Raw genomic sequence first — 24151 nt, forward strand, 5'->3', positions numbered from 1 at the left:
GCAGGTCGGTGCAGTAAGCAAAGATCTGCGTCGGGGGCAAGGGGACTGCACTATTTTGTCAACGCGGTCCTTAAAACTCCTGGGAGTCATGGCCGCCGACAAGCTCAAATTCGGGAGCCACGTCGACTATGCCTGCAAGAAGGCTTCCACAGCTATTTCGGCATTGTCTCGCCTGATGTCTAATAGCTCTGCGGTATATGGCAGCAAGCGGAGGCTATTAGCCAGCGTGGTCTAGTCCATACCTAGATATGGCGGGCCGGCGTGGTCATTGGCGTTAGGAACCAAAAGCTACCTAGGTAAGCTGGAAAGTACCTATCGTCTCATGTGCTTGAGAGTGGCGAGTGCGTATCGCACAGTTTCACGTGACGCAATCTTCGTCTTAGCGGCAGGGATGCCACATATAATTCTGTGTTTTTTGTTGGAATAATCCGACAATCTGTACGGCGAGGAAAAATATCTGTGCAAAAATCTGTCCAATGCAAAACAATGAGAGTGAAAGAGATAGAGAGTCATTTTGCTGACTATTTCCATCTCTGTCACTCTCATGTAAAAGCTCAAAAATCTGTTTAATCTGTGTAATTTGGCGAAAATCTGTATTCTATGCATACAGATTTTGTACAGGCGATTTCTTTCAAATATCTGTTAAACACAGAATAATCTGTACATGTGGCAACCCTGCTTAGCGGGTATGATCCCTATTGGCATCATCATCAGCGAAGACGTAGAGTGCTTCAACTAACGTGGAACTAGAGGCATACGGAGTACCACAAGATCGGCCTTGATGACCACATGGCAGCGGGCATGGTCTAATTCCACAAAAGGCCGGTGGACACATCGACTTATCCCGGACGTATCCGGGTGGGTCGACAGGCGAAGTCAACTTCCACCTGACACAGATTTTGTCAGGGCATGCTTGTTTCAGACAGTATCTACACAAGTTCGGGGATGCGGAGTCCCCCGCGCGTTCCGAATGCGTGGATGTAGAAGAAACTGCTGAACATATATGCCCTCGATTCGTGGGCAATAGAAAGAAGCAATAGTTATCTAAGCGAGTGCGTTAAGCACAATAGCCCCTCCCTGAAGTAATACCGATAAGGTGGTGCCAGGGGGAATTGAGGCTGGAGACTCGAGTAGGGTTTTAGTGGGTCGGGATCCTCACATCCCATTAGGGAGGTCGGGATACCTAAACCCCACTCCCTGAGTTGTCTTCTTAGGTGTCTGGTAATACCGTATCTTCTAAGGTGCTCAGCAGATTTCCCTACTCGTAAAAAAACCTAATTTAATCCACCTAGTGGTGAAAGGAACCTTTGTTATACGGTCTTACTTGCTATTTGAGATAGAAATCGACATGTCTTCGGAACATAATTCATGCAATCCACATACAATCACCTGTTCCACGTCACGGAAGCGATCTTTATTATGGGCCCTATTATGAAAGTCCCATTAAGTGTCACTTTACTTAACTTGTCGACTTTTGGTATACATAAGTCACACGCGACACGATTTCGTCGAATAACTTGTATAACCGAGTCAATCGCTAAAAAACTAGTAACTCAACTGTCAGCAAATGACACCACAGCTTGCTTTGTTTTGGTCGTGCAAATGGGTTTATAAATATCGATGAAGTTTAAATTAGCCTAATTAGGATTTAGAGCACATGCATTTGCCCTTTTCCATTAAGCGGAGGTATTTCGGACACACCGAAAAAAAAGAGCAAAACTTTTATTATCAATATGCCTTTTATTACTTTTTTTTTCATTGGATTTTGCATTTTATTTGTATCTCTTACTTCTATGTACATTTCTTAATGTTCATCATTTTGTTTGTTTGTTGTTTATGATTGGCTTCTCTGTGTTTTACTGTTTCTCTTTCTTTTTTCGCATTCTTGCTGATTTCCGCTCGGGTATTGATCGATTTTAATTGCTGTTATTAATTGTATATATTTTGTCTCATCAGACAGTTTTTCTTATTCTTGTTTTTCAGCTTTGCCTGGTCTCGCTTGTCATCGTTATACATACTCTTGCATCACCGTCGATCGGTTGTCCACTTATATATCGGGTATCTTTATTTTTTTTCTTTCAATTCTTAATTCATAGTTTTTAATCATTTCTTATGCAATTATACCTTTTATAAATTAATTGATTTCATTCACTAAATCCTCCTATATCATCATTTGTATTGTTTAGGTGTTTTCATTCTTTTTTTTTATCGGCATGATTCATTTTCAATTCAATTAGAATCTTTGTATCTTGTTTTTTTTTTTGAATATAAGTGTTTTTTTTACTTCCTTAAATGTTACTTAGTTTGCTTAAATCATTCTCAATTTTTTTCCTGTTAGACAGACTTTCATTTTGCTTGTGTCAATTGATTAACTGCTAACGATAGTTTGCCATCATAGCATTGGAGTTATCCATAAATAAGTTTAAATGTTAGATTTTTTTGTTCTTTAATAATATTCGGTAGTAAAAAGGAGATTTACGAATTGAATAATGTTTTGCAAGGTGCGACACTGTTGTGAACGTAAAGTTCTCTAATCCGGGTTAGTGAGAATTTGCAGAAACAGTTTTGTTTATTGTCTGCTAAGCAAATTCAAAATAAAAGTTTTGTTTGCGTCCACATTACTGGTAAACTTCGTTAGTTCATGAATGATGATCAACACTTAGAATGATCCAATTTCATGCAAACCCTTCGCTACAATTTCCCACAGTGGTTTGCTACTTTGAACTTATGATTTCGATTATTTTTTGTTTATTTTTTCTCGTCTAACTTTCAATTATCAAGTAAAGCTTAACTTTAATAGTTTACCAAAAAATCAAGATTTTACTTTATTGACTGTTGAACTTTCTTTTCCTAGCAGCTTCTATTCGTAAAACACATTTGATCCGATGAGTGTAAACAGTGATTTTTTTTTTGTTCTAAATGTCCATCTAGATTTAAGTTTTTTAAGTGTATTTCGTTTATTAGTGAACTAGCTTGAGTAAAGTCAGCACAATTTTTTTAGTTCTTTCGACTCTGCAAAAAACTAATAAATCAATCAACAAACACCGTGTCTCCATTGTATTGAGCCATTGAACTCGTTCTTTCTTTGTTGGCTTTGTGATTCGGCTGTAGTTATCTTCGGCAGAACCGCGGATGATGGGGCATTTTATTGCACCGTTGGGGAGTAATGTTCTTCAGTTGTTGTTGCACTTAGAATTTTCGATTTCGGTTGCGCGCACTTTCGACGGATTTCTCACACTTGTTTTTCGCACATTAGTACCAACGACGATGTGTTGTTGTATCACAAATAGGTTTCCACTTATAAAAGTGTTCGTGTTATGAGTTTTAACAATGATTGAAACGGTCCATTATTTCCTGTGTGTTACTCACCATGTTACGAGGACAGGAAACGGCTTCCTCTGTTAGTTTTCCTTTAGTGAAAAATAAACCATACGACGATATGGGCTTTTTATTACGGTCGGCTGCATGGCTCGAGATCAGCAAATGATGATGAGTCTCGTTGAACGATGTGTGGTTGGAAAATACTTTCCATTTTGCTTCGTTTTTAGCTAATTAAACAACACTAAAATACAAAAATCAACAGGAAACAATACTTGGACTTTTAAAACTGAACTTGTTTGAACTACTTAATACTTGGCAATTTGTTCGTGTCTTTATTAAAAAGGGTAGTACTTTTTCAGTCGACGTTGCAGTGGCTATTTTTTGGTTCTTTGATATTCAGTATCTTCGAAAATATACACACACATATGTTGCAGCACTTGTTTTGCTTCTATGTTTCTTACTTTTTTTCAATTGTTCTGTCCAGTTTAGCAGCAGTCTTTGAGAGAGTATCAAAAATTCACTTCGAAAGCACACACTCACTTCAGTTGGCTCGCACGCGCGCGCTGGGGGCGATGACTCTATCTGCTCGTCACCAGTCACCACCGTCCAGCAGGGGACAAGCGAGCGAGTTTTGATTTCCGGTCCTCGATTCTCCCGCCATCATCCATTCTGGTAGCAGCAGCTCACACATCCTCGGAGGGTGGGTGACACCTGGCATTGCTTAAATGGTATCGGTTTAAGTGCTTCCCCACTCCACCACAAAAAAAAACATCATCTCTTCGTAGTTTAATAAATCGAAAAATTTTAAAACTGTGCATTGTTCTTGTATTAAGTTTCTTGCATGGTCTTTTTTTAACTAACGGCAGCACTTTTGTCAATTGATTCCTTTCTAATTATTTATCTCCTCAGAAAGTGTAGCAAATCAAAGCGTTTTAGGAATATTGTTTGTTAACATTCTCGTAATATTTAGCTGTGATAAAAATAAATCGTAAGAACGTCGAGTTTAGTAATTTCTTTGATTACCTTTTGCTTAGATATATACGATCTGTACTACTATATTTTAACAAGTCATAATCTTTTTTTTTTCTTTTCCTGCTGGCTTCGACTATAACGATCCAACCTTAGTATCTTTAAGATCATTCCTTCCTTAACGTTTATTAAATATTTTATGAATGGATATATTAAATTTACCATTGATTTTCTTCTTTCAATCAAACCTCGAGTGTCAACATTCATTTTTTTCTCGGTGATCTACCTTATACGCATAATTTGTATTTCTGCTGTCTTGTTCCCGCATTCGGCGTGTGTGTATGTATGTAGCGGTAAATTTAGTGCTAGAATTTGATCAAACCTTTAAAAGACATTATATTTTGCCACGCACAGCGGTGCTTCAATTCTGCTGACCTTCGCCGCTATCGCCAGCGCTACCACCGCTGCCGCCGCCACCGCCTCCTCCAGCGCTGCTGTTACTGTTGCGATAGGAGCCCGCGGATGATACTGCGTTTACTGACGGATTGGCGCTGGCAGCTGTGCTGCGGGCATTCGGAGGAGCGACCCGCGATCCGCGACTGCCGAGGTCATTACGGGGCTGCGAACGAGATACCGAGAATCTTATTTCTGCAAAATAAAGTTTCCGTCGGCGGAGAAAGAGAGAATAGTGTTCGAATCAACATATGATGAACAATATGCAGAGGCTATCAGTTCGTTCGTTAAGTTTGACGACAGAAGTTTGAAGTATGCCATTGTTTAACACGAAAAAATCACCCCTTATTTTCAAAATTCAAAAAAATAATAGGGCACAGAAGTTCGCTTTGATCGATTATTAGTAGAATTAAAAATAACATAAATTAATTTAAATAAATAATAAATTTTCACTGGACTGCCAGAACGTAAGAGGTTTACTTTCAAGAAAATGTTCCATTGTGTTATAAACAAACATTATGCTTGCAGACTGAATAATTCCATGCATTTTTGAGATCACAACACATTCAAACTCGAAACACTGACCAACCAACTGCGAACCAACCACCCTTCCACTAGACCCGGTTACCATGTAGAAAGATAATTGAACCACTAACCCGTTTGTTTTGCTTGCACTCTAGTTACCCACCCGATAGTGGTCTCTCGAACCGCCTCGATAGCCACCACCATTGTTGTCGCCTTCGGCGTCCGAACCACCACGATCGGCGCCACCGCCTCCTCCGGAGCGTGACGACCTGTAACCACCATCGGCGCCTCCGTCGCCACGGTAATCGGTGCGGCCACGGTTGTCATCCCGTCCGTAATAATCCCGATTGGGGCGACCATAGCCGCCACCGCTGCCGCCGCTACGCTGGTGATAACCGCCGTTACCGCCATCGTCCCGCGAGCGCTCAGGATAATTACTGCCCTCCCGATCGTCACCGCTATTGCTACCGTTACCGCTATTGTTGCTATTATTGTTGCGTCTGTCATAGCTTTGATAGCCTCCCCTACCACCATCCTGGTTGTACGGGCCACGGTTGTTATACCCACCTACAAAAAAACCATATGTATTAAACCTTCCATCAATAAAATTTCAGCGCACAACATACCATAACCCTTGCTGTACCCCCCTTGATAACCGCGACTGTCGTATCCTCCGCGAGAATTGTAACCATCACCGTTGCCATCTCGATCGTTATACTTGTTGTAGCTGTTATACTTGCCGGGGCCACTGTCGTAACTACCACCGTACTGCTGCGATCGATACTGTTGACCACCCTGAGCAGGCACGTCATGCTTCTTGGTGTCCTCCTCTAGCTGCCGTTTCTCGTAGTGGATAAAATCGTCGAATATCGACATCGTATGTTTGTAGTTGTGAATAATTTTCAGCGCTTGCAGCCCCTTCGCATTCGGCACCTCCTGCGTGTCTCGTGAGTTCGTGATCGGTTTGTTTTCATTGTTCTCCAATCGGACGTGTCGCAGCTGTCCATTCGGTACATCCTTTACGTAGATCCAGCGCACCTTGAAGGTGCCCTTCCATTTGTCCTGCGACCAAACGCTCGAATTCGAATTGTAATCCACTGCCGTCATCATTTGCGCGATTCCGCAAAAGTGACCGGAACCGTTAACCGAGAAGAACAGATACACCATGCCACCTTTCTCCTCGCGCTCGCGGTACGCCTGATCCAGCCGCTGATTGCCATGCTCGGTTGAGCACCAGATTTCGTACTTGATGCTTCGGTGGATGTCATCCTCCGAGTAGGATTTAATTACGAAGAATCTGAAAATGGAAAACAATGTTTGGAATGATCAACCGTGTCTACGATATAAAAATCTTGTAATCTTTTTGTGTGTCTTGTCTAACTTTTTCGTTTCCTTCTTTCTTTCTTGTTCATGACTATATACGGGGCCATGACGTAAATTCTTTTTTGGAAAATAGTCGAATGTTTGCAATATGACGGACAAGTCGTCATGCCATTTAAAAAGGATGCAGACTTGAACGCAATTAATTTGATCTCCATCAACATCGGGATAGACGTAAAATGTTCTCTGTAGAGTTCGGGGGCGTTAGCTAAAAAAAAAACTATTGGGAACCGTGATCCGACTACCTTTCATCGCCATGATACCACAAATCACCCCAGGGGCGGTATTTTAGCTCTCTTTATAACTTTGTTCTGTCGACTGTAGAATTTAATATTCTCGTTTTATTTGGCTGCCAGTCTATTAGAACAGATTTTGTAATCTTTCCAACGTTTCAACTGTGTATTTCAGTCTTCTTCAGGAATTGCTACAAAGTGTTACATGTTAGGTCTGTCGTAAAATGTTTTTGAATTATACGTACAATACTGTCTGCTCTTTGTCAAGTATCTGTGTCTCATAGAAATTACTTGTCGGTAAAATTGTGTTTGTCGCACATCTGTTTTGTATAGGGATGGATTTAAAGCTGTTGTCTGTCGTAAAATTTGATTTAAAAACCTGTTATTCTGTCTAATTAACTGGATCATTGCACCCGTTTGTCCTGTATTTGCACTGAGACTGAAATACACAGTGGAAGCGTTGGAAAGATTACAAAATCTGTTCTACTATCAATAGACTGACAGCCAATTAAAACGAGAATATCTCCATATAACTGTAGTATCTTCGTAAATATAGTTGTCTCTGACTCTTCGAGCTCCACCGCCACTCTACGTCAGCGGATCGCACTTCAGTCATCATGGTCCTGAATGTGATTGTGTGAAACCAAAACCTTTGCAAATTTCAATAAATATTATTACCATATCTTACGCGTGCGGATTAAGTCCCCCCAGCGAAAGTATCGGGTTCGCGGGACTTAGTAACCGTGCAATAACTGACGCGAACTGAACCGATTGATGTTGCCAAACCAAAACTAATTTAAGCTCGGCCTTTCCCGTCTCCTGCTAGTTGCTTCGCTACTATAAAGGCCTATGCATCTGGAGAGAAGTAATTCTTCCATTCCGACTCTTCCAAAGCCATGTCAGGTCTTCTAGCTAGTGTCCTCACTAAACCGGAGCAAGATTTCAAAAATGAATGTCGTGGTGTCCGGCCCCTATAGCAGAACCGAGTTTAATGATACACCTTTGATTTCTGCCTTGCCGTCGAATACTAATCGTGGTTTTTTCTTAGTTGGGTTCATGACGTTAAAATGCGGTAGATAATATGCATTGGTAGATGCTACCAGTTCTGCCGGCGTTAGCTTTCTAGCAAAGCGCTTTATTAAATATTTCTAAATGTTGTTCTTTTTCCATTGTTTTAATGTCTCGTCTTTTTCTAGCAATTTGTCTGTTAAAATGAGCCGCCTTAGAGCGTTTCGGTAGATTTGCGGAATTTGAATGAGCGTTGTTTAAATAGTATCCCGAGCTCATACTTTCCTCCGTCGTATTTCAAGGTGTTGTTGATGATTTCTTCCGCTCTCTTGTTTCCTTACATTTAGGAAGATCCTGGTTCTGTTTGACTCCGAAGTCCTCTGTACTGAAGTTGCCGCATCATGTTTCGCATATTTTCTTCATCTTCCTGGATGGTCATTACAATGTTTTCTTTCTGGTTGTCAAAGAGAACCCATCCGAGCTTGGTTCTCATGGCCATTGGGAAATTTTCATCGACCATTCTTTTTCCATGGACATTAGCAAATGATAATTATCTAGCCCAATCAAGATGGATGGTCGTGCCATCGTGTAGCTCGGCAAGTCTTCCAGATGTTCATATTTTCTCATTGCTTCCATGGTTAAAGCCTGTGTTGGTAGTTGGAGATTACTGATGGTCCTTACACTTTTTAAATTGAACTATTTCTCTGACGGACCGGAAATGGCGATGCGTACTTGTCTGCTTTCCGACTGTCTCGTAACATTTTGTATCCAGATAAGCTTGAGGGAATTTGTACCTCTCTCCAACCCCAATTCAATCGCTATCTCTTCTTCAATCATTGTCAATGAGGACCCTGCGTCCAAGAATGCGACGGTCCTTACTTCTTTTCCCCTATTCCGAAGCGTTCCGGAACGATTTGGGAGTAGATTTTTGGCTTTCTGATGATGATTTCCTTTGCTAGAGTTAATCGGCTTGGCTTTCTCTTCATATTCGCCTGTGTTTTCTGTTGTTGGTTTCTGTTGCTCATTTGATTTACGTGTGGTTTTGTTTCTGGGATGTAACCAACAACAACCGTGTTTTCTTGGCATTTATCAGTGGAACATGTTCTCACTCGCTCACAACTTCTCAATTGGTAGGTTCATTTCCGCAGGCGACGGATTTTTACTGACGAATTTTTTATTATTGTCGTGGTGAACATGCATTCTTGTTTTCTGCTTGAAATTGCGGGACAAGAGGGTTAATCAAACGTTGTATGTTTACGAACAGTTTCATTCATCGTTCAGTCTAGATAAGTTTGGGCAATACTGATCGCTTCTGCATAGTTCTTCCAACCATGTAATCTACATATTATAGGGTAACTTTTAAATTATTGAATCTAACAAGCGATGAACGTTCAAATATTCAGCACGGTTTATAACCTTTATCGTGCTTACTAGATTATCAGGCGCATCAGATATTTCTACCTGAGAGAGAGAAGCCAGCTCGGTGACAGATTGATTGTTTTCGTTGTCTTCTTATTATCAGCGAAAGTCGTGCTTACTATGGGCTTCACAAGCGATTGCGTTCGAACAGACTAAACTTGTCCTCAGCAACAATTTGCGACCACAATCGAGTATGACCAGTGGAACCGTCCACAGACTGCCAAAGGCCAATCGCGTGTAGTCGATAAGCACATATTAGTGCCTCTTGCTTCAGGTGGAAGTGTAGAGGTTTAATATTGAAAATAGCTTCTAGGGCGGCAGTAGGAGTTGTAGTAAATGCACCAGACATTGCCATTGAACACATCCTTTGAAGATGGTTTAGCTTTGTCTGGACAGTCACAACTTCCCCTCTCTGTCACCATACAAGACAACCATACGCCAGTATTGGTCTGACAACGACCGTGTATAACCAGTGTATGCATTTAGGTTTAAGCCCCCAAGAGTTTCCAATTGCTCGTCTACATTGCCCAAAGACCATGCACGCTGTTTTAATTCGGAAATCAATATTTGTGGACCAGCTTGGAGTTGAGAATCAACCCCACGTACTTCACCTCGTTCACAACATCAACATCCGAATCGTAAAAGCGCAGAGCGCGAGCTCCATTGGTATTTCTAATTCTTGAAAATAAGACGATGGATGTTTTGCTCGGATTTACCGAAAGTGCAGTTTCTCGGCACCACGTTTCCACGACTCGTAGTGCCTGCTGCATTAAGTCAAATAATGTGCTTATGCACTTTTCATCTACTAGGATGAGACAGTCTTCCGCAAAACCATATGACGGATAGCCTAGACCATTGAGTTTCCTCAGTAGGCCATCCGCCACAAGGTTCCATAAAAGAGGCGAGAGAACGCCACCTTGTCGAGATCCACAAACACTTTGCTTCCAAATCCTCGCTTGCCGTAAGGACGAAAAAAGCAATCGGTTACTAAGCATTTGTTCTATCCACTTTATGATTATTGAAGGCACATTATGATAACGAGCAGCCTCCAAAATGGAAGCGAAAGATACAATATCAAACGCGCCTTCAATATCCGAAAAAGTTCCTAAGCAAGATTCCTTTTGTGGAAAAGCAACCTCAATTTTATCCACCACATCATGTAATAAGGTAGATGCAGACTTGCCACTTTGATAAGCATGTTGTGCTGAATGAAGAGGAACTTCTACTAAGCTTGTTTCGCGGATGTGGTGATCAACAATCCGCTCAAGTGATTTAAGCAAGAAAGACGTTAGACTGATTGGTCTCAAACTTTTTGCTTGCTCGTATGTCGCGCGTCCACCTTTAGGAATAAACTTAATGGTTATTTCACGCCATTGAGTTGGGATGTACCCAATAGCAATACTACACACAAACATCCTTCTTAGAATGTGTTTGAAGTACTTGAATCCTTTCTGCAGTAGAATAGGGTATATTCCATCTGTTCCAGGAGATTTGTATGGAGAGAAGCTGTTCACGGCCCACTCAATCGCTTCAGTTGTGACAAGTCTCCGAGCAAAAGCCCATGAGTCTAAGCCACCTAAAACGATTTCTGGATCGTTTCGAAGTTCAGGTTCCACACAGCCCGGAAAGTGACTATAAAAGAGACATTCCAGGATTTCATTGTCATTCGAACAGTATTCACCGTTCGAACTTCGAATGTTATTAACCTGATAATCTTTCGATTTTGACAGTATTTTATTAAGTCGACTTGCCTCGCCGAAACTGGAAACGTTGCTACAGAACCTGTGCCAGCTCGTGCGTGCTGAAGACCGTAAAGCCTTTGCATAGGCTTTCCGGGCCAGCTTGAAAGGCTCCACGCCATCCCTCCAACGTCTATTCCAGGCTCTCCTGCATCGTTTCTTTAGTTCCGCGAGATGAGAGTTCCACCACGGTGTTCCTCTAATCGTTTTAATAGTTTTTAGCGGGCAAGCTACTTCAAAAGCTTCCGCAATAAAAGATGTTGTGACATCTACAGCCACATCCAAGTCGATCGATGACTCAATCGTCGGTTCGAATCCTTGAAATTTCGTCGCCAGTTCCTCCTCAAAGAGTTCCCAGTCGGAAAATCTCGGATTGCGAAATGTTGCAGCGTTCAAGGAGACACCCAAATGATCAAAATATATAAAGCAATTATCAGATATTGGTGTCTCATTTGAAACATGCCATTGTGCCAACTCATGACTGATCCTGTTAGAGCAGAATGTTGTATCTAACACTTCCTCTCTACCAGCTCGTATGAAAGTTGGACAATTGCCAATGTTGAGTATTCCAAGGTTGGTACTACTCAAATATTCCACCAAATCAGAGCCTCTCAGATTGATATCCAAGCTGCCCCAAATGATGTGATGGGCATTGGCATCATTGCCTACAATGAGCGGAAGCCCATTAGATTGGCAGTATCTCACCACATTTCTGAAATTGTCGCTGGGTTCATCGTGTGGTAACTTACCACTGGTAAGTATGCAGAACAGTAGACATGGCGCCCCTATGGACATTGTCCACGACTGTGACTGCACAAATATCTCGAGTAGTCAACTCAGAGATAAGGCATGCACTTATTTGCCTATGCAACAATATGCATGTTGTTCTGAGGGACTAAAGTGAAAGATTCCCCTTCTGAAGGTACCCCGTAAGGTGTTGCTCTACTCAGTCAATACCCTTTCCTTTCGCGTGGTCGAGTGGCAAACAATTTTACAGCTTCGTTTTGCTTATTTCGTGTATCGCGCTAGAAAGGCAGAAATTTTCAAGTCAAATTTTTTTATCGAAAAAGGATAAAGAATAAAATACGCTATATGATGATTATAAAAAAAAATATCACTGTAGATACTCTGTGAAAAAATCGTTAGCTTGGATTAAGGTAAAACTATCATGTTAATGCAACTGACCCATCTTACCCCTTCTTACCCTACTGCTACTATGGTATCCTTTGAAAATGTTCATATCATACGCTGGTTAAAAATAATCGTTAAAATCTACGGAAAAACTTACCTAGCTAGGTGCGCAGTGTCCAGCATATCGAGTGTGGGCGGATTGTAGTTGTTTTTGTTCTGCAATGCGTTCGGTATCGGGGCCGGAACTGCGGCACCACTCGGGTCCGCTGCACCGCTGGCTGGCGTAGGAGAGTGCGGTGATGCAACCGGTGGCGGTTGCTGGAGCTGGGATTGTTGTTGTTGTTGCGGCTGCTGTTGCTGCTGCTGCTGTTGTTGAACCGTTGGTTGCGGTTGCTGCAAGGCAGATGGCTGCTGCTGCTGCTGCTGCTGTTGTTGTTGTTGTTGAGACGCTGAATTATCATGATAATTATTGGGCCCATTGTTCACTAATCCCCTTCGATCGTCCTGAGGATGACGCTGATGCTGGGGAGGAGGTTGCTGGTAGCTTCCTCGTTCACCGTGTGGCTGCTGTTGCGGTTGTTGTTGATGATGATGCACCGTTGGAGGCGGACCGTGATGATTCTGATTTTGTCGAGAATGCGACTGATGTTGCATTGAAGGCGGTTGATGATGGAACGGAGGAGGCTGGTGATATCCTTGTCCACCGCTTCCTCCCTGATTCACCGATGGTGGCGGTCCGGAAAAGTTTCGGCTATTGTTTTGATGTGGCCCGCCAGTCGATTGATATTGGCGATGATCGGATCGCTGGGGATGATGCTGCTGCTGCGGCATCATGCCTCCTCCGCTTCCACCAGCAGCTTGATTCGATTGCTGTGGTGTGGGCTGCTGGGGCAGTGAATTCTGGGCCTGACCAGGGGTAGGCCAACGGGAATTATGCGCTCCCGCAGGCGGTGCCATATTTTGCTGGTGTCCATACTGAACTTGCTGCTGGTGATGCTGATGGTGACCGCCGCTTCCACCGACCTGGCCACCACCCATCATAGCAGCCGCACTATTCGATCCCTTCCCAGCTGGTTGCTCGGCCAGTGGAGATGGCTCCACCACGGGTGGTGGAACGATAGCCGGCGGTGTTGGCGTCGGAACTATGGTGCCCGATCCATTCTTCGAAGGCGAATCCCAAGTGCCTATATCCATGTTGTGTTTACCAGGAACCATCGGTGGTGGGGGCATTCCAGGGCCCTTCTTCTTCACCGTCGTACTAGTGGTGTTCACTTGCGGTTTAGGCGGTTGCGACGCAATCGAAGCCCAGGTCATCTTTTTGGGAGCTTCCTTTTGCTGCTGGTGATGTTGATCAGATTTGGATAGTGAATTGCCGCTGGCATGATGATGGTTTGCGTCTCTGTCGTGGTGCATCGAGCCGAGGCCGAGTCCCTGCATTCCTTGCTCAACATTCTAGAAAATAGAACAATCATGAATAGCGAACGATGAAACTTGTGAAGTGGAAATGAAAAGCGCTATACCTTAATTCCATCGTGACCCTGGTAGACTCCCTGATTCCGGTGGTAGTAATCATCGTACGGTTTTCTCTGCGAATGTCCTCCGGCACCAGCACCAGCATGACCGTGGTTCATTTGTTGTGATCCCCATGAATTATTGTAATCATTTCCTGTGTTCATTGGTGATAATAGAAAGATTCGAAGAAGCAGAAAAGGATCCAATTAGTGCAATTCGTTCGAGCGAACGTTGTGTTAAATGCTAATCAGAGCAAAGCAAATGCACGGCAAATAGATAGCGGGGAGTACTTTGTCCTCATTCAATTGCTAAACGGTTTTCCGCAGAACGGCTCCTTGTCCTTGTCAAACTCTCGGAAGAAATGTTTAGGAATCAGGACATGACCAAAGCAACATTTTCCTTCTCTTTTGCATATATTCTAATAACAATAATTTTTTAAAAAACCAAAATAAATAAAATGATCCCTGGAGTTAAAGCTGAACAGCTTTAACTATAGATAGAGCCGTCCAGAGACTGACTAACACATTTGTCCGTCAATCGATAGTTTAGTATAAAGACACCAACAAATATAAAGCTAATATTTTTTTTTTGAAACGATGGTTCTACAATTGATGAAGGGACGGTAGGGGAAAGAAATGAAAATTTTTTGGTGAAGGAGGGGGAAGAGCGGAAAGGAAGGGGGGGGGGGGGTATTGGTAGCTATGCTTGACAAGTAGTCATTTTGACTCCTACCTTTTGTCCAATGCTGGAAGGTGCATGAGTCGAACCAAGCTGTAATCTGAGATTATAACCGGATTCGAACCCACAACACCCTCCAGGGCATGTGGTTCGCTGGTACTTGTACCTTTGAACCATAGAGGCGCTGGACAAAAGGAGACCGCAAAATCCACTTCTCAAGGATAGCTACGCGTGTTGGTTGTGTTATCGACACATATTGTGCCGCTTCCTGCATCAATTGCAGATTACCACCGAGCGAGAAGTTTTAATCTAACTACTATTTACTTTCAGGACGACGACACTGTGCCGGTCCTTACGACTTGCAAGGTACTGCACGCGACGCTGTTCGTCCGTCAGCGTATGTTAGCCGCGTTTCTCGGCGCGGGTTTTCGAGGGAAGGCCCCGTTCCTATGTAATAGACTAATCTCAAGATTTTAGTCTTGACCTTGGAATGAGGTCATACATATATTAATATTTTTTTTTGAAACGATGGTTCTACAATTGATGAAGGGACGGTAGGGGAAAGAAATGAAAATTTTTTGGTGAAGGAGGGGGAAGAGCGGAAAGGAAGGGGGGGGGGGGGTATTGGTAGCTATGCTTGACAAGTAGTCATTTTGACTCCTACCTTTTGTCCAATGCTGGAAGGTGCATGAGTCGAACCAAGCTGTAATCTGAGATTATAACCGGATTCGAACCCACAACACCCTCCAGGGCATGTGGTTCGCTGGTACTTGTACCTTTGAACCATAGAGGCGCTGGACAAAAGGAGACCGCAAAATCCACTTCTCAAGGATAGCTACGCGTGTTGGTTGTGTTATCGACACATATTGTGCCGCTTCCTGCATCAATTGCAGATTACCACCGAGCGAGAAGTTTTAATCTAACTACTATTTACTTTCAGGACGACGACACTGTGCCGGTCCGTCCTACCGTCCCTTCATCAATTGTAGAACCATCGTTTCAAAAAAAATATTAATATATGTATGACCTCATTCCAAGGTCAAGACTAAAATCTTGAGATTAGTCTAAATATAAAGCTGTTAAATTTTCGGTCGGAAAATAAAACTAGTCGGTTTGCTTGCAGCAAATGTGCACTCGTGAAAAAGTAGTGATAAACTAAAAAAGTTAACAAATTAAAACCACAACAATAGAAGGAGCTGCTTTGCAAGCCCCTAGCCACACTAGTGGTTGGCAAGTTTCTGCCATCATCCTCACCGTTTGAACAATGTTGTTGGATATAGGGAATATGGGGGGAAAATGGTACAAAACAAACAATGTCGGCAAAGTGAAACGATTAGGTACGGTAGGGGTTATTTAAACAAACCAAAAATTGCTGTTATAGAGTTAATATTAGTTACTAGTGTACCCACCACCGATTATAGCTATACTTTCATTCCCATTGGACCAAGCAGTCGTCTCGCCTACACCGCTGAACGGAGGATATTGGAACTGTGCACCCGATGTCGTCTGCTGCGAGCCATAACCATAACCTACTTAATCATGTTATGGATGAGAGAGAGAGAAAAAGAACAGGAAAGAGAGGACAAACACTGTACACTTGACTGTTCACATTTTATTAGTATACATTTGTGCAATGCAAGTAGGGGGTTGTTACTTTTGTTCAAAGTTCATGACTCAAAACGTATTACATCAAACAGAAAATACATGAAGGAAGAAGAATTTGCAACTACGAAACAACTGTCTACAATGAATAGAGAATACAACAAAAAAACTGTAGCGAACAAGAAAGCAGTGAAATCAATCAGACTTCCTGTGCCCTGTGCATCGGTGAGGATTCCGGCCGGACAAGTCGACAGAATCGGGTTACAGTGCTCCGCAGACACAAGGAACTATCGCACAGTCTACTTCGATATTCTTTCAATTTATCAAAGTATGTCACCGTTTCGCGCACCCTTCTTCTTCGGGTGAGTTTGTTTATATTTATTTTCAAGTTTGAGAAATCCAACAACATTTATTCTACAGTTAGGGAACTCCCTAGCGTAACGTTTTTGGGTAGATTGGGGGCGCACACTGAAAATAGAAATAAACCGATTTGTTTTTTTTTTTGGGTGTTGACGGTTTTGTACCAAACTGCTTTGCAGTGTACATATGTCTCGGTAAAGACCGACGATGCCTGGAGCTTCCGGCAAGGAAAGCATTGAATTGAGCTCCGCTAAAACATGCACGCAAATTAAAAAGTCGAGCTCGTGACGACTGGTGCGACTATGCGAATAGAATCATGCTCATGAATGGGAGAAAAGGAAACGAGAACTACAATTTACATAACAAAAACTGATATAGAACACCGATATGACGATGTGGTATTTTATTAGTGACCACAATAAAATAGGATGCACGAAATGGTAGGCACGTATGACGATGAAAGTGTTTTTATAGCCATAACCATGAAATAAAATATGTATGACCGATGGATGATATTAGGATATGTACGTACATTTAGCCAAAAATGAACGAACCAAAGCATAAACGCTGCCTACCGATGATGGCTGAATCATAAATTGTTTGAAACTACAAGAGCACATGAAATATTGCACTCTGCTCTTCGAAACATGAGTCGTGAACTTCTGAGAGAAACTAAAGCTCGCTTACTCAAAGGGTCATAAAATAAGAATATCTTAGAGTTTTAAATATGCCTTTCTATATAGGGATTCTTTGCACCTGTTGACGTTGTTGACCACTGCCAAAAATGCCTTGGTTGGACGATATGGTTTGGAGTTTCCCCAATTGGTGATCCACAAAAAACCGAGCATCGATTGCATAATCGTATAATTCCAACTTGGACTACAGTCACTACCTGCCAAGCGGATACTATTCATGTGACCACAATTTTTGATGTTTACTGTTTTGCAGCACTTGCTCGAAAAAAGTCTCAATTTCGCTGCTTCGCGTCTTCCATCGCTCTACGGTTGATTCCGATGATATCGACGTCGGCCGCAAAAACAACAAGCATGTGAGGTCTCGTGATGATAGTCCCATTTCTTTTCACACTTGTTTTTCGTGTTGCACCTTGCAAGGGAATATCGAATACCAGGTTAGAGTGCATTCCCTTCTCTTCAGCCCACGTCACCAAAGTGATTGAGGTCTCATCCGCTATTCTGACGCATGATTTTGAACCATCCAGTGTCGCACGAATCAGTTCAAACAATGTCTAGCAATATCTGTCAGCTCGTTTCGTTTGACTTAATCGTATGCCGACTTAAAGTAAACAAACAGATGATGATTCTGCAAGTTGTTCTCCAGGAACTTGTGTGGTAACTATCGCAGAGTATACATTTGATTCGTCAGGGAGGGCAACGAAAACTACCTTGGTACTCGCCGGCTTACGGCATTTGTTCTTCCACCCAGATCCTGACAATGATCTGGTGGATAGCTTCGTACAGCCGCTTGCTCAGTGCTTTTAGAACTTCGACCGGGATACCATCCTTCAAAACAGCCTTACCGTTTTTCAACTCATTAATTGCCTTCTGAACCTCCTCTTTTGTCGATGGCTGCACAGTTTGACCATCGCTCACAATTTTTATACTGTTCCTGCTGATCCGAATTTACCTCTCCATTCAATAGCGGCTGGAAGTGCTCCTTTCACTTGGCTGCTATCGCCGTTTTGCCAGTATTGCACGATACCAGCACTATCAATACACTCCAAATAACAATCTGGGTTTTATTATACTCTTATGATGGCATTTAAGACCAAAATTGGTCATGAAAACCACCATAAAAGTACAATAAAACTCACATTGCTGCTTGGGACATCACAGGCATGGAAAAAGTCCTGTACTTCACGGTTGTGTACAAACGCCGTGTGTCGTTGCTGGCGATTCTCTCCTCTACACCTAAGAGCATGTGCTCTTCGTACTCGCGTATTTTAGACGGCGGGTTCCTTTTCCTGCAGCACTAGTCTATCTATACCTTTTTTCGTTCTGACGTGTAGTCTCACTGCGACATGCAACTTCTGGCCTGGTTCTTCACTGTCATCTGTTACTCTCTGGCGTTCAGTTTTTACACTGCTTACTGATGGGTGCGTGGAAAGCAGGTGCGACAGGAGGCCATACCCTTGGCACGGCATAGTGGCACGGCACGGCATATGAGCCTCAGACTCAGACACTACGAAATCGACTGCATGTTCTGCCTTTCTACTGACACTGTAGTAGATGTCGTACTTAAAAAAAGTGCCTACAATAGGATCTACTACACGAAACTCGCTTTCTCCTGAAATTGGCCACCGAACTTCCTGAATAGCAATCTCTACTCCGAGACGATGTAGCTCTCGACTAGGCAAGACGGCTCGTCCTGGTTCATGGAGAGTTCGGACATTTTTTTTTTTGTCGGAAGATTTGACCACTGCGACCATTATTTTGATCTATTGTGGTATTCGGAGTTCGGACATTCCTGGTACCGAGGTTCCGAACGTCATTCATTAATCGTTTCCTTGTTCTTTGCCGTGTCCTATACCGATTCATCCGTTCGAAATTACCATTTCCATTCGTGGTATGTGAGAATTTCCGTCACTACCTTACCGGAGTCGCGAGACCTACATCCCGCTGATGGCTCTGCCATCTTAGGAATAGCTTGTGGGATACAGCGTTTCATATTCATCCGCTCGCTCCGAGACCGACACTGTTTGAACCGCCCCTCACGTGGGAAATAGACACTCAAGTTCGCACCGACTAACTAAGCTGCTCCAGAATGTACATGAAGCATTTTCAGGTATGGTCATCGATCATGGTCGATCGTCATGGTTTGACTTAGATTTACGAGGAAGTAGGCGCTTCAGAGAGTCAGAACTGGATTTGACGCACGTTACAGGTAACTATCTCCATTTACTTGACGTTTATTTATTTGTTACATATGACGAGCAACATTTCAAAAGATCCAATGTGCAAACGAGAGATTCTCTTAGCGTCTCCTCTCTTACGCTTATCACGGCGGCATAAATACACTTGAATGCGTCTATTTTGCATAAAACGATTGCTGGTTTAGCAATCCTTGAGGAAAATTGGGTTGAAATGCATTTATGCTGCCGTAAGAAGCATAAGAGAGGAGACGCAAGGAAAATCTCTTATTTGCACATTGGACCTTTTGACACGTTGGTCGAGATATTCAACATATAGTAGCACAGAACATAGAGATAATTTACCATTTATTTATTTACGATGTATTTATTTGTGATGTATTTATTTGCAATGAAATTTCAAACCCTTCGCAAACCCGAATATGCTGACTTGATGTAAATGGTACCGTTTGAATCTTCTGCATGTAAAATAAGAAGAAGAAGACAACGAAAATAATCTGTCACTGGCTCCTCTCTCTCTCAGTACTATTCTGCTTCTTCTTCTTCTTCAGCATAGAGCCGGGGTGGCTCGTGCTGTTTCAAGCACTCTTGGGCCACTCGTCGCCAATTTCCAGGTTGTCTCAGAAGACGCAAATCGCTCTCGACCTGGTCGAGCCATCATGCACCCTCGCCGCTTCTCGAATAGACTCGAGAGTGTCCCAGAGATGCGTACGAAACACATCACTCGATCCAATGTAGCTCTGATCAGTCACGTCAGTTTGTCCGGAAAACCGTGTTCATGCGTTATCTGCCATAGGTTGCCTCGATCGACTGTATTGTATGCTGCTTTGAAATCAATAAAGATGTGATGCGTGGGCACGTTGTACTCCCGACATTTTTGCAAGATCGGTCGGATAGTAAAAATTTGGTTGCGTGAGCCCCCATGAAACCTGCCTGATAATTCCCTACGAAACCTTGTGCTATCAGTGACAACCGGCGTAACAGGATCTGGCAGAGTACCTTGTAGGCGGCGTTTACCAGCGTAATACTGCGGTAGTTGCAGCAGTCTAGCCGATCACCCTTTTTGTAGATGGGACAACCGACTCCTTCCATCCATTCCTCCGGTAGCTTTTCCTCCTCCCAAATCCTCGAAACAACCCAGTGTAGAGCCTTTGCTAGCGTTTCTCCACCAAGTCTATAAAGCTCTGCCGGTAGGCGGTCCTTCCCAGCGGCTTTATTGGTCTTCAGCAGCCCGATTTCTCGTTTGACTTCTGGAGATCAGGTGCTAGGACATTACTATCTTCCATGAGCGCTCCTAGGTTAACTTCCGTTCCGCCTCCTTCTGCGACTTCGCCATTGAGGTGTTCATCGAAAAACTGCTTCCATCTGTCGACCACCTCGCGCTCGTTTGTGATTAGATTCCCTTCCTCGTCCCTACACATGTCAGGTTTCGGTGTGTAGCCCATCCGAGTTTCGTTCATCTTCTCATAAAACTTGCGCGTGCCATTAGCTCGGAATAATTGTTCTAATTCTTCACGATCTCTGTCCTCCTTTTGGCGCTTTTTCCTCCTCAGGATCGTGGTCAACTGGTTCCTTGCTTGTCGGTATTTGGTCAGGTTCTCCCTAGTGGCAATAGTTAGAGAATTTTTCCAAGCAGTATTTTCCCGTCCACCACTTGTTGGGATTCCCCATCAAACCAATCATTTTGTGTACTCCGCGACTTAATACCTAGTGCCGAATTGCCGTACCAATACGGTAGCGGCCTCTCCGATGGCCGAGCGCATTCTGCCCCAACCGTCTTCGAGGTTTGAAGCACCTAACTCCTCGGAAGAAGGCAGTGCCTCATTCAGTATTCGCGCGTAGTTCTCGGTAGCTTGCGGGTTATCTAGCTGCCTGATGTTCAGCCGAGGAGGACGGCTTTGACTCCGCGGTATACGGTGGACAGCTTTGAACGCACATGTACTGCTACTAGGTAATGGTCAGAATCAATATCCGCAGCCCGTCGAGAGCGTATGTTCGTGATGTTAGAGATAAACCGGCCCTCTATTAGAACGTGGTCAATTTGGTTCATTGTACGTTGGTCAGGTGATCTCCAGGTGGCTTTGTGGATATCCTTGCGCGGAAAAAAGGTGCTTCGGATCACCAGGCCTCGGGAAGCTGCGAAGTTTATACATCGTTGGCCGTTATCGTTCGTGTCGGTGTGCAGGCTATGGGGTCCTACCACCAGTCTATACATTTCTTCCCTACCGGCCTGGGCGTTTATATCCCCGATGACGATCCTTATGTCCCGTGACGAGCAGCTGTCGTACGTTGCCTCCAGCCTCGCGTAGAACGCTTTTTTCTCATCGTCGGGTCTACCTTCGTGCGGGCAGTGCACGTTAATGACGCTATAATTGAAAAAACGGCATTTTATCCTCAATACACACATTCTCTCGTTGATCGCCTTCCAATCTATCACGCGATCCTGCATTCCGCCCAACACTACAAAGCCCGTTCCCAGTTCGTTGGTAGTGCCACCGCTCTGGTAAAACTGGGCCTTTCCGCCACGGATCTTCCATACCTTCTATCCTTTGCGACAGATTTCCTGCAGAGCTACGATGCCGAGTTTGCGGGGTTCAAGCTGTTCAATCAGCACCCGCTCGCAACCTGCGAAATTTAGCGATCTGCAGTTCCAAATCCCGAGTCTCCATTCGTCGTCCTTGTCCCGTCGCCTAGGCCGATGCCGAATATTCCGCTCCGAATTTGCTTGAATTTTGTAAATTATTTAATATAGATGTGTAACCATATTGGGGCAACACTACCGAGTCTCGCGATGGGGTTGCCATCTTGTAGTGCCGAGACTCACTATACCTCCTTCCCGGTTAGTATACGAACTTAGTTTCCACCGGGGTTGGTTATCCGATCTCGGCTAAGGTTGCTCGTATTCCGCCTGGTATCACGAGGAGGTCGGAATCGGAGCTGCTGGATAAGAGGCTAACGACCACTATGGAGTCTATCTATATTCCGCATTATCCAGCCATTTACCAGTACTATTCTGCTGCGAACTAACTTTTTGGCGAACCCTCATTTGGGAAACGATGGTCTGGACGGCATATTTCGTGGTCGAACAAGTTTAACACGTCACTACTAAGCCAAGTTTCAGTCAGCGCAATGACGTCATAGTCGCTAGAGATTTTTGTTGTTAATCCACGGTATTTATTTGGTAGAATATTGTTAGGAAAAGAACAGCAAGGGCAATCGGATACCAGAGAGTTTGAGAAAGACCTGATGGGCCGGAGCCTGGATCATCAGATAGGTTGCATGACTAGAAGCGGAGGAAAGATCAATGCTTTAATGATTTAAGGTGCCATTCATGGCAGCTTGGAGAACCCCTTCACCACTCGCACAAACAGAGCCGTGACGGCTGCATTCGCTGGCTGGCTGCAATTACGTGACTGTGGTGGGAGGTTTTAGGGATTCCATGGTTACAACTATGGTGCGTCCCGGCGAAGATTCAATAACGTTTCCTGAATTTATAAGTTGCATTCCATACCCTACACAAAATAATGCAGCACACGAGAGTCCTGACAATCAAGTCATCTGCAATTTTGTCCAGCAATCTCGCACTTTGGGCCCGCCTACTGCTGTTGATGGTAGGATCCTCGAATAAAACAGATTTTCGCCGCAATATCATTCTGTATCGTCACGATATGATCGACCCGTCGTATCCTCCCAACTTTCGCCTAGTTTACAATGAGGAATACGCCACTGTAAACTTTCTGTTTGTACTCCGTCTCAAGTCCGTCAATCATCATTTGTTTGTACATCATCGGCTTCGTGCAATGGCGTATGATCGAAACATTTTGCGGAGGGAAAAGTAAGTGCGAATTATCGCGTTCACTATCAAGTAGTTGAACCAGTTCACAAAAGCATCTAGCAATCCTCGGAGCCTAGGACAATTGTTGATGAATGGTACGGTGAGAAACAATTCAAGATCGGCAGCGTAGATTAGTACGCGTCCGGCTTCTAACAGTATAACTACATCGTTGGAGATAGTGTAAAGAGCAAAGGGTCCATAATGCTTCCTTGAGGAACACCAGGCTTATTTGTAAACACAGACCAAACAGTAGATTCCGACTTGACTTGACCGTCTTGACGTGTAAATATGAATCAAGCCTATTAGTATGGCTTGCTGCAATATACCGAGACGGGTGCAGTTTGTGTAGAAGGATGCGATGATGATTATGTCAGTGTAATCTACGTTAACCCGTGCTTTTTCCTCAAGTTGCCCAATACAGGACGAGGTAAAATCGACTTGGTTAGCACACACCGATCGCCCAGATATGACCCGCGCTAGTGAAACCTGTGCAGCTCCAGGTATTCCGACGGTCGCGACTCTTATAAAGTAAAACAAACGTTTGTTCATGAAAATGCAAGCAAACTTCCGCAATCTAGCAAAAATATTATTAGGAAAGAGCTTTTCACAAAGTTTTTCGCGATAATAGATAGCTCCAAACAAAAGTCGAAAAACTTTACCTCATATAAATCTTTCATTTTTTTTCTTATTCCCCAATTTCTCACCGTTTTAGACAGCTGAAAACTGATGTTTTAAAAATTTGCTGAAATTTTAAAACCGTATAAAAGACAGTTAATTTTTTACGCTAGACAAAAGTTCTCCCGTAAATAATAGCTAAAGGTAGAAATTAATAGTGAACATACATTCTTCATATGTATTTCAAAAAACTTTTATTACATTCTGGGGAGCGAAAACCGGTAGCCATTAAGGCTTTCGCAGGTATTCATACCATTCGTTCCAAAAACAAAAACACTAAATAAAACAACCATAAAATATAAAACCGTTCCGCTCTGTTGTTCGCCAACAATAATTCGTGGCCCCCGAGAACGAATGTCAGAGAGCGGGTGGTGTACTTTTGCATGCCCCAACCAACAATAACGTTGCATTTGTCGACCTTCGC

General features: G+C 43.3%; 1 protein-coding gene across 2 annotated transcripts in view; it reads right to left on the reverse strand.

The window, feature by feature from the left end:
• Positions 1–1739: 1739 nt before the first annotated feature.
• LOC128741758 (YTH domain-containing family protein) overlaps positions 1740–24151 on the reverse strand; it is a 36599-nt gene continuing 14187 nt past the window's right edge. The window contains exons 3-7 of one of the 2 annotated variants that reach the window (XM_053837773.1): positions 13699–13844; positions 12336–13630; positions 5895–6565; positions 5432–5835; positions 1740–4909 (exon numbers count right to left, since the gene is read on the reverse strand). In XM_053837773.1, coding sequence (XP_053693748.1) covers positions 4712–4909; positions 5432–5835; positions 5895–6565; positions 12336–13630; positions 13699–13844 — 2714 coding nt within the window. In that variant the 3' untranslated portion in view covers positions 1740–4711. Of the gene's footprint in view, positions 4939–5431; positions 5836–5894; positions 6566–12335; positions 13631–13698; positions 13845–24151 lie in introns of both variants that reach the window. The other variant, XM_053837774.1, reaches the window with a different exon arrangement.

The sequence above is a fragment of the Sabethes cyaneus genome, chromosome 3 (assembly GCF_943734655.1).
Source record: "Sabethes cyaneus chromosome 3, idSabCyanKW18_F2, whole genome shotgun sequence".
Taxonomy (NCBI): Eukaryota; Metazoa; Arthropoda; class Insecta; order Diptera; family Culicidae; genus Sabethes; species Sabethes cyaneus.